This window comes from Falco peregrinus, chromosome 4, assembly GCF_023634155.1.
Source record: "Falco peregrinus isolate bFalPer1 chromosome 4, bFalPer1.pri, whole genome shotgun sequence".
In the NCBI taxonomy this organism is placed as follows: domain Eukaryota; kingdom Metazoa; phylum Chordata; class Aves; order Falconiformes; family Falconidae; genus Falco; species Falco peregrinus.
The window spans coordinates 26,943,149-26,954,744 of NC_073724.1; the positions used below are offsets into that span (position 1 = coordinate 26,943,149).

The 11,596-nt window shown below is 48.8% G+C and overlaps 1 protein-coding gene across 1 annotated transcript in view; it reads right to left on the reverse strand.

Moving 5' to 3' along the window:
• ARHGAP6 (Rho GTPase activating protein 6) overlaps nucleotides 1–7,036 on the reverse strand; it is a 337,142-nt gene extending 330,106 nt beyond the window's left edge. The window contains exon 1 of the mRNA XM_055802144.1: nucleotides 6,325–7,036. Coding sequence (XP_055658119.1) covers nucleotides 6,325–6,828 — 504 coding nt within the window. The 5' untranslated portion in view covers nucleotides 6,829–7,036. The remainder of the gene's footprint in view (nucleotides 1–6,324) is intronic.
• Between the last annotated feature and the right edge of the window lie 4,560 nt (nucleotides 7,037–11,596).

Sequence of the window (11,596 nt, forward strand, 5' to 3'; positions counted from 1 at the left end):
ATCTTGGGTATGGGGGAGTGTCCAGTTTTTTAAACGTCTGGAGGAAGACCAAAGAAAAATGGTGACAAAAAGCCATTTAAACATGCTAGACCCCCATTTTGCTTCCTGGATGGTTAATTGGGGCTCTACACAGGAATACATTCAAAGCTCTCTTCCATCCATAGAGAAAGATGTCTGGGTTAGGTATCAAAGTGCTTAAGGGCAAGTAAAACAGACACTGAGCTCACACTGAGCTACATATCACTCTTCAGAGATCACTATGGCAAAATGAACAACTAGTGCTGATGGCAATCTGATACATTCTCTGAAATTCCTTCCCAAAGACAGACAAACTTTCCACCTGACAAGGAAACAGTTCTAGGGCATCTCATCCTAACAAGCAACACAATAAACAGGCAAATGCAGAAGCAATGAAGTCAGAAACATGAGGCAAACAGCTCAGTGAAGATACAGCCTGTAAGACTATGGCAACTAGAGAGCAGTAAATAGGACATTGTCACAAGAGAATAAATGTTGAGGAGGTATTCCATTAAAATATTTGCATGTATAGTGTTAAATTAGTTTATTGGGGAGTACTGGCCTTTAGACCATGTGAACTATTGCAGTCTTTTATGGCAAAGCCTTATTCCTAGTTCCAAGTGCAGCAGCTTTGCTTTTACACCTCAGAAGCTTCAGCTTTGCCCCCATGACAAATATGCTGTCACATCAGAACCACTTGAAGTGCAACACCTAGTGAAAACTGGGGAAAGGATGACTTCACTTACATATCTCATGCTAGATCTTTTAAAAGGGATGCAGCATATATACTCCTATTTCACATTTTCTTCATGCATCCTAACAAACAGGAGAAAACTGCTTTCTTTTTCTCTTTTCTGTTGGCAACTTACAATTTTCAGAATATGTATCAATCACTTGTTATCAGTTGAATAGGGGAAGGAAAAAAATAAGAAAAGCTCTCCTTCCTCTAAATTTACAATGAACAGGTTCTGCTCCTGTAAACTTGATAATGCGATCAGTCCTTTCTCTCCAAAAGAATTTGTCCTACTAACCTCAAAGAAAAATACTCATCTGAAGTACCTGAGGATAGATATCCTTACAGGAATGTGACCTGTCCGTTTGCCCAATTTTAAAGAATTTTTCTTAATGGAATTAAGATTTTTTTCTATTTATTTATTTATATCTCTGAAATAATTTTTCATGTATGTCCATCCATCAGCACAGTTTTGAAGCAAGCACTGGCTGTAAAAAAGCAGAAAAAGTAAGCTAGCCACTCACAGCAACTTGGAAAAACTGAGTTAATATTAATTTGCAAAAAACAGTGATGCTCAGGGGGAAACTTTGGCAAGCAAAGAGATACGGAAATAGGGAATCTGAGACCACTTTCCCAATGGATTTAAACTCTTAAAGTATCAAGCAAGTGAATTTATGGAAGCTGACCTCCCAGGGCACCTATGAGCTGAAACTAGTGGTGTGAACATTCACTACTTCCAGCAGCCATGTCCTAAGTTAATCACTCCATATGACTCAAACAGAGGATATAAAAATATTTAGCTAAACTAATGTTCTGATATTGCAGATGAGTATCTCAAACATCCTTGCAGCTCACCACAGCTTGGCCAGCCAGTAGCTCAGGACACACCAGGACAGCTCCTGGCTTCTCCCTCTAAACCTGGTGAGGACTCAGGGCGCACTGCTCTCCTGCACCATGGGAAACCCCTTGCCCAGTTGTGCTCCACGGAAAGCCTTCCTGGGCAAGGAAGCAGGTCCATGGCAGGCTACGCCAGGAGGAGGAAAAGGTGAGGAAGGGCTGAGCCAACCACCCACAGCAACCCAACGGCGCTGAGGAGCACTGTGCAAACTCACAGTGGTGCCTCCTGCTTCCCGGCGGCCAGGCACGCTAGCAGGAAGGCAGCAGACATGATGTTACCATTGCTTTAAAAGCAGCTCTCCCCCAGAAAAGCCTGTTAGCTGGAGATGTTAATGCTTAATCAGCCAGTAACACACAGAGTACGACAGCAAAATAATCAGGCCCTGTAAGTGTAAGTGTGTAGATGTCGTTTATCATAACAAAGCGATTAGTCAGATTCATTCACATGGTGTGCTGTATTTGTTATCCACATGCTGTGGCTTTCCGTTGCCGTCTTTAGGACAGAAGAATCAGCACAATTAACACAACCTGAGACGTCACACAGATCTATTTATTTTGAACTGTTTTGGGCTTTTCACCTGGCAAACTTATTCCAGTCAGTCACTGTAAAACACTTGCACCCTTAACTTGTACAGGACTATTCACATACTTTAGCATAAACATATGACTAAATGTTGGCCGAATCAAGGCATTAAGGCATCTCTAGATATTTCTACCATCTTTTTACATGATACATAGTTTACTTAGAGTCACTTAACCTTATCAAACACCTAACGAAAGCATAATAGTCATAACAGACTTAATTTTGTAAGTGAATTTTCTTTAAAGAAAATGGCTTAAAGGGACAATTCCGATCGGAATTGGGGATGAGCATCTTTTTTCTCGTGTTAAAAATCCTCCTTGTCTTTGCCAGACTAAAACCACTGGAAATGTTGTCACTGATTTCCACAGACCCAGGAACGGGGAGGGGGTTTAAGCAGCTTATACCTGAGCAGACAATAGAAAAGGGAAAGAATGTTTGTCAGCAAAGTAAAGCTCTACCTAAAATAATCTTTACAGTTGTAAAATATTCTTGTGAATAAAATCACATATCGATAAAGAACAGCCAGATCATCCAGAAGTGAGAGACAACTCTGTCACATGATGCTTCACATCCAAAAATCTGTGGATTCAAGAATACAGGCCTAACACGTTTCTTTGTGTAAGGCCTTTAGGTGTGACCTGCCGCTGAAACTGGAAATCCCCTGTGCACTGTGGCATTCCATTAAAAATTATTTATGAATGGCCGCATGAACTGAGCAGCAACCTTTCCCTCCCTAGGCCGGTAGACAGGGTTGCAGTATAAAACGCTGAAGAGTCAAAGGGCAGTAAAAAAAAAAATAAAACAAACAATCCATCCTTCTCCTGGCCTCAGATGAAAACTATTATGGACATTTTGGTCTCATATACAGAAATCACAGATCAGCTGGCAAGGGAGCGCCCGGTGCACACTTTAAAACCTGAATCCGGCTGTGCCTGGTGGTGCCACCCCGGCCACCCTGCAGCACCAGGCTGCCCCAGGGTGTGCCAACGCATGCTGCAAACCACATCGCCACCATCTCCCTCCAGACACTGCCACAGATCCAGCTTGGGGCAGGCCAAGAAGGTTCTGTGCAGAACTTATTATTTTGGCAGGTTCTGAAGAGAAAATCTCCATGGCATTAAAGTAGGAGGAAGAAAATAATTCCCACGTGTATCTCCTAAAATACCACTTTTAGTGCATAACCCTGTTACTTGCACAGTGGTTTTAGACGAAGATTTTCCAGAAAGTGAAATTATACTGAAGGTGTTGGAATGAAGGTAAAGAAAACAGATTTTGCAGTGAACACTTCTTTTATCCTCCAGCTAATAAGGATGGGAATTTTATGTAATCAAACCAAAACCTTCCATGTTCATTTTCAGCCTGTAGCCATCTATTCGGTTGTCTTTTACAGCTGAGTAAAATCATTGTTCTGATGTATTTCATTTTCTAAGTTGAAAAAAGCAGAACTACAGGTTTCCTATCAAGAATGCCATAATTTGGATAATGGGAGCTTAGAAACTTACAGTACTGTAAATAGTAATTTCCTTTTCACCCAGTGAAATGTGGGGGGTTTTCACCTCCTCAAGCACACGCGCTTTGCCACAGCTAGGGCGAAGCCCCAGAGGCAGAGAATCCTTCACTTCCTAAAAACCAAACAAGTCTTTTTCCAATAAAGACTAAACAGGAAGCAAACAACTAAATCCTTTATGAACAATGCTGTTTTATGACAAAACCAAACTGAATGACCATTAGGATGCATGCCTGCAATAAGAGGGGGAATTTGATCAAAATTATGTATGTGCAGTTTCTTTTAAAATATAGAGTCAAACAATTTATACATGCCATTGCTGATAGTTACAACTAAGTTAATATCTGTATAATGCTTTGAAAACAGAAACTCTGAAACCAGCAGGTATCAAGTTCTATGGCAACTGACACGCAGTGCCACAAATCCACAATGACGATGCGAGTCCAGCTACAGGTGCAGCACACCCCGCTCCTGCAGTGCAGCACCACCACTGTGACTGCTGAGACAACAGCCACCACGACACTTGTGCCCAACTGGGGGCTCATGGAGAGGGGCTGCCTGGCCACCCGTCCAGCCCAGGCACGGGGACCCAGCATAGAGATGCGGATACTTGCTTGTCGTGACGGCACTGGGCTCAGACCTTCCCCAGACAGTTCTCTTACAACAGTATCACACGTTGTTTTGGTTTTTTTCCTAACATAAAGGGGATTATTTTTTTTAAACAACACTCACACATATGCCTCGATTACTCTAAAAATCAGGTCTCACCAATAGGAAAGATATGTCCAAAATACAAGACCATACTTTGTTACTGTAAACACCCATTTCTTAAATATATGAAAGACACTCACCCAGGTTGAAACGCCAAGTAAACAACAATTTGTAAGAGAACAGTAACACCACACGAAGCCGTGCTGAATCAAATTTAACTACAAATTACATCACTATACTGCAATCATTAGCAATATAATACACACACCCCAAAAATATTTAACTATTTAAAAATGCTAGACACACACCAAATTAGGAACAAAATCGTACTTTTGAATTTGCAGTCTGAAGATGTGCTGCGCTATGTGGTTTGACAACATAAAGATCTGAAAAAATACGCCCTGAGTGTCTAACATCTTCACATGGGTTCAGTGAAAACAGGGAGATCCGCTTACATTCGCACGTCAGAGACCATGCTCTGAGTGTTGGACTCAGTCAGGAAACTGCACGGGAAATCTTACCTATCTTAACACTTTTTGATGTTCCTTATCAGACTGTAAGTGGGTAAGCAGCCAACTAAAGGTCACTGCCCGCTGTCTCACTGGCGGCTTTTTGTCACTGTCACTGCTGCCCCCCACAAAGTTCTTTGAAATCTTGAACTTTTAACTATCTTAAAATTTGAGGAACAAGATGAAACAGCTAAGAGTAACTTCTGATCACAAGACTTAATAGTAATCCATTTTTGAAAACTGTTAAAAATCTTTGCTGCCTCTTTCAACATTAGCCAGCGCCGTGGCCGAAGTCGCCAGCCAAGTGCTGATGCTCCATCCTAATGGGCAGTTGTCAACAACTTTTATGCCCCAAGCTAACAGCAGGACGTGGGGGCTTGTTCAGGGTGAGAGGCAGCCTTTGCCCAAAAACTACTTTTCCTAATATTGTGCCATCATGGTGCCTAGTTTGGCTTTGGATCCCAGATCCCTGTGTCAGATAACAATTTTTCAAGGACATCTGCATCCCACTGAAACAGCGGGGTTGTTTTGTTGATAGATCTAGTGGGCATTGGCTGCTTAAAATAAATACATCTTAAATGGAAATGGAATTAAAAGGAAAAGGCTGCCTTCCAACCCCAACGCAAAAGCTCCAGGAGGAACTACTAAACAGATAAGCAGGAAACCTCATCGCTACAGACAGGACAGAGAATTTCTTCAAACAAAAAATTCCTTCTTCTCCTGCTACAAAGGGCTGCGCAGAACCAACTCGCCGAGCAACTGCTATCAAGAAACAATGCCACATTCCTTGAATACATTCGTCCACGTGGTATGGTATCTGCAGCCCAACATCGACGACATCCAAGTTAAGAGAATAAATATTTGCACTGCAACGCTGGATTTGTCTTGGAATACAATCGCTCCTCATGTGGTTTTGACACATGTATGTTGTCAAATAAATCACAGCCCACTGGGTGTGCACATGAAAAATAATTTGTCTATCTTGTTGGAAGCCATCGCATACTTCAGTTTACGAGGTGTGAAACTGGGAGGGGGCGGTTTTACATGCCCAGGACAACTATAAACGGAGCCCGTCGAGGGCACATCCAGAGCCGCCGCCCGCCCCACCAGCGCCGCGGGTCCCCGCGCTCGGCGCTAGCACCCGCGCCCGCTGCCCACGGCGGCACGGCGGCGGCACGGCAGCACGGCAGCACGGCGGCGGCAGCGCGGGCACCACCGAGGGGGGCGCAGCCGGCGCCCCCGCGGGGCCACCCCGTCCCGGCCACCGGCGGCACGGCAGCTCCGGCTGCCTCGCCGGGGCGGGCAGCGGCGGCGAGGGCGAGGGCGGCGCGGCGGGTGCCCGTCCCCCGGGGGCGGGCGGGCCTACCTCGGATTTCCACACGACGTAGGCGGCGGGGCGAGGCTCGGGCGGCGAGGGCTGCCCCTTCCTCTGCTGCAGCCAGCGCCGGGGCGAGGAGAAGATGCTGTTGGCGGCGCCGGCGGGGCCGCTCAGCGCCGAGGCCGAGGGGGTGCGCGCCAGGAAGGGCAGCTCGCAGCCGGGGCTCCGCTTCCCGCGGGGGCTCTCCTCGTCGAAGAGGGCGCTGCCCGGCGGAGAGCGCTCTAGCGGGGTGCTGGGGCTGGAGTAGGAGGCGCCGGGCGGCGGCGGGGCGCCCCGAGGGCGGCGGCGCTCCCCCGGGGGGCTGCCGGTGGCCCGCGCCCGCGGCGCCCGTCCCGCGCCCTCGCCGTCCTCCCGGCCGCCGCCGATGATGGCGGGGTCGAGGCTGCGCGTCTGGCGGAGCCTCCGCTTGGAGAGGCTCTTGGCGGTGCCGGGGGCGGCGGCGGCCGGGGAGGAGCAGGAGAAAACGCTGCTCAGCAGGCTCTGCGCCGACATCGCGGCGGTCGCAGCCTCGGGCACGGCGGGGGGCGGCGGGGGGTCCGGGGATCTGGCTGCCTCTGCCTGCGGCCCCCGCCGCGGGGCGCGGAGCGGCGCGGCTCTCGGGGCGTCCCCCAGCGCCCGGGCTCAGCCCCCGGCGGCGCGGCCCGACGGCGGTACCGGGGGGCTCATGGCGGCGGCCGGCGCTGGGGCTGCTCCCGGGCTGCCGCCGCCGCGGTCACTTTGCTGGGAGGGAGAGGGAGGGAAAAAAAGAAAAAAAAAAAAAAGTTACGAGAGAAAAGGGGAGGGAAGGAGGCAGCAGCGGAGCTTTTATCTCGGCTCGCCGCCGCCTGCCAGAGTCACTCCCCCCTCGGCCGCGATGCGCGGGGGAGCCGCCGGCCGCCCCCCCACCCGGCCGGTGTGGCAGGGCCCGCCCGCCTGCCCCCGGGCCGAGGAGAGCCGGCCCGCTGTGCCCCGCTCCCCGCCGCGGGGCGCCCACCTCGGGGACGCGCCGGCCCCGCCGCGCTGCGCGGGCCCCCGGGCCGCGGCTCCCGGGAGCTGCCCCGGGCGGCCCCGACGGGGCGCTGCGGCCGCACCGCGTTGCGCTGTGGGGAGGCAGCGGGACAGCTGTGCCCGTGCCGGAGCCACCGCCGCGGCGGCGCAGCCGGGGAGAGCCCCGGCCTGACCCGGCCCAGCCCAGCGCCGCAGCCCCGTCGCGCTGGTGAATGGCGGGGAGTGCTGGGCTGTGGCTGGGGGGGCTCCCGTAACCTCCCCGGCGGCGTCGGGGAGAGCTGCTGTCTTCTGCGAAAGCTTACGGCGATGGGCTGGGTGCGGGTGGTGTACAGCACGCATCTGTTGGGCAACCGGCACCGGGTGCTCTGGCCCAAGTCTCTTCCCATCCCGTGCCAATTTGAGAAGATGGTTTTATGTATTCAACCACAACGAACGCCTGCTTTGAGGGCACGCTCCGCTCTGCTACTGCTGTCTGACAGTCTTCGCAGAATAACCCCACACAGAGGCCCGTGGGCAGGAGTCCCACAGGCAGCGTGGGGCACACAAGGCCCGTAACTGTTCTGCTGGGTACCTCATGGCAGCAGAAAATAAAGGAGTGGGGCCAATGAAGCCAAGCCTCCTCAAGAGAAATAGGTAAACTTGCTTGATCCTCTGTAGCGACTTTCTGTGCTTTCTCACCATGCATAGGGAAAGAAACCTTTATCGGGGGAAAGGAACAAACTTGGGAAAGCCAAAACCATAAAGAAACGCAGCAACAGAATGCATGCAGGGGAAGAATACCGCACAGCCCCATGAAGGCTGGCAGCCAGCCAGCCAGCTCCTTCCCCACCTGGAGTGGAGGAAACAGTCCCTCAGCCACAGGATCCAACTCCTGCCCCCATCTCCCAGCTGGGAACATTAGAGTCCTCCCTTCACTGGAAGCAGTTCAATGGCAGCGCTTGTCAGGTTCTTTCTGCAGGCCCCACACCGTCATTCATGTAGCGTTTCAACTTTAGTAAGCTGCAGCTAACCGCTAGCTTCATGGGTCAGTTCAGAGCTGTTGCTCTTTTGTCAGTGAAGACTACAGCCATTATGTTTTTCTAGATGAAAAGCAAAACACACAAACCCATATCCTGCTTTGCTTCTAGAACTATACTTCTAGTTAGTGAAGGAGTGGAAGGCACCTAAGGGCAGACTAGCCAAGAACTAGTGCAATTCTTGAAAATCCCCCATCTCAGATGAAATCACCGGTAGACTACTGATTCCACAGGGCCTAAGCACCCCTTTTTTGACCTGATAAACCACCAGCTCCACTATCTCCACAGAAGCATCGCAGACAACAATTCAAATTCCTTAGAAAAAGACAGGCTATTTTGAGGGGAAAAAAAAAAAAAGCAAAAAAAAAAAAGCGTTTGAGCACAACACAAGGGTCATTTCCTCCTTATGCTGCGTTTTCTCCTCAAACCCTGTTGCAGGGTTGTGTTGTCCTCCCAGGCATCCTGGAGTCTGTGCAGGTTACGTGCACCATGGCAGCGTTTTCTAGTTTCATCAACAGAGGGAGCAGACAGTTCTTTCCTTTGTGGCATTAGTTAAGGTTCATAGAGAGAACCGGCACGCTAGCCCATCCACTTTCAAAGGGAGGTGTTCTGGTTTTATGCAGTATTTCCAAATGGGATTTTTTTTCTCCCACGCCCTACCCCCCCCCCCCCTTTTTTTTTTTTTGTCTGAAAAGGAGCTTTTCTCCCTTATTTTAATGAACTGTTCTATTGCCTAATTTCAAAGCCTGCTAGCTCCTCCACAGCTAAGGTTGCAGCTGTTTCTGTTTAAAGCTTCATTTTTCCTCCTCATTAATGCCTTCAATAGGGTCTCATGCTTGAGACTAAAAAGGTCTGAAGCATAAAACAATGTTCTGAGTTTGTTTCTGTGGTTCTGTGCCCATGCGAGCAATTTGGTTGAGGGAGACACGTCTACACTACAGCTATACAGATGTGTGGCTCCAACTATTCACTTTTTTTTTTTTTTTTGTCCTCTACAAATGTATCGTGGGAACGTAAAGGGACAGGAAGACAGAAGGAAAAAAGCAGAGGGGGAAATTCAGAGCTGTGAGGAGCTCATCACATAAGGAGAGGAGAGGAGAGGACAGTGACTCCTGCCTCCAAAATCCGCTGGAGACAGTTTGGCTGTTCTCAGTAAGGTGTGTTGCCCACTTTGAAGATCTGATACTCTTGGGCACAGCCAGCTGCCAGCAGGCAAACCTCCAAGTGCAGACTCAGGTCTTTACACACTGCATACACAACCTGTGAAGAGAGACAGAAACTATCAGGTAAGTGCAATGTTAGGAGCATACGTCAGCTTATGAGTAACTACTCTAAGTGGGAACAAAGCATTCTTATTTCCACCTGCTTTTTTTACTATTGCCCAGCTGGTTTTCTCCATGAGAGCCCTCATGAAAAACTGGAGTATAGTTTTAATGACACAGAGACCTGGAGAATCACAGTTGCAATTCAGTGAGTAAATACATATAGAGGTGCTTCGTGTAGACAGTTTCACTGCCTGTCTGAGTTGCTATCTGTATCTTTCAGGGACAACAGCTGTATAAGCACTTAGTGATTATTGTTAAAGTTGCTGTTTATTAGCACTAGGACCTGCATTATTGTGAGACCTGGCAGCACCAGCCATGCAGCTGGGCTCCGGGGCTCTGGTGGGCACTGTGCAAGCACAGAACAAAAAGACAGTTCTAGTCCCCAAACCTTAGCAGTAACCTCTAGACACAATATACCTGCTGTGCAGCCATACATGCAGAGGAATAGTGAGACAACACTAGTTAATCTAATATAGGTCATCGGCCCTTCTCTTCCAAAGCAAAGCTGTTCATGTAACTGCTGCCCATAAGGTTGCAATAACAGTCAAGGAATTGGGCAGTCCTTCCTGGAGCTGGGGGTAGCAATCCAGACAGTGGATGTGCTGACTTCTGCAGCCAGAAAGGCTTTCCTAACAGTTTGCATGGTCGTATGAAAGCTTAAACCCAGTGAAGATGTTTATTCTTTGTTCTGTCTGACTGCCTGTCACCACCTTACACAGCAGTCTGCTGACTCTGCAACTTGAAAAATCCCTCCTCAACTTTTCAAGTCTGTATTTCTGAAAATGAGCAAGAGTGACATGGATATATAATGTAGTAAGAATTCAGAAATATTTTGAGGGATGAGTGTATCTGACAACGATGACTTTCCGGCCATCAGTTTTATCCTGGAATATCTTTACTCTTAGCACATAGAACAGAATTATAGAAGCATTCCCTGGGCATACAAGCATGGTGCTTGCGAAGCCAAAGCTCAGCTGTTGGTAAAACCAGCAGAGGATGTCAAGGGCAACAAGAGCAGCTTCTGCCACAACAGTAGCAGTGAGAGAATAAACAAGGAAGATGTGGGACTTCTGCTGAAAGCAGCAGATGACCTAGTGACTAAGTGACAACAGACACAGACAGGGTTGGGGGTCTAGAGAACAAGTCCTATGAGGAGCAGCTAAAGGAACTGTGGTTGTTTACCCTGAAGAAAAGGAGCCTCAGGGGAGATCTTACTGCTCTCCGCAACTACCTGAACTAGTGAGGTGGGTGTTGGTCTCTTCACCCAAGTAACAATTGATAGGGCCAGGGGAAGTGGCCTCAAGTTGCGCCAGGGGTGGTTTAGGTTGGATGTTAGGAAAAATCCTTCACCAAAAGGGTTATGGAGCATTGGAACAGGCTGCTCAGGGAAGTGGTTGAGTCACCATCCCTGGATGTATTTAAAAGACATGGTGCTTAGGGACACAGGGGCATGGTTTAGTAGTGGTGTTGGCAGTGTCAGGTTTATGGTTAGACTTGATGATCTTCAGGGTCTTTTCCAATCTAAATGATACTATGCTTCTACTTAATGTCTTCTTTGCCTTGATCTTCGCCAACAAAACCTTCCACAGCTTTGTGCCTTAAGGAGAAAAGCATTTTAAAAAGCTTACTGTTTACTTGCAGAAGAACTCCTAACTTTGTAATTCCTGGGATTTGATTTTTTGGAGAAAAAGACTGAAAACTAAAATTCAGCTCTTCCAGTTTTTCTGTGGAGGCAGAAGAGCTGTTATGTTTTTTTCAGAACTTTTGTCTGCATTACAGCGGCAGCGATCCATCTGTAGGCATTTCAGCACGGTGTTCAGAGCTGCTCCTCGAGGAGAAAGCCCTGCAGAGGCATCTGTGGAAGCAGCTGCGGGGGTGGGGGTGTAACTGAAGTCCACACAAGGAGCCGGCACCCAGTTTTGGGGGCGTATA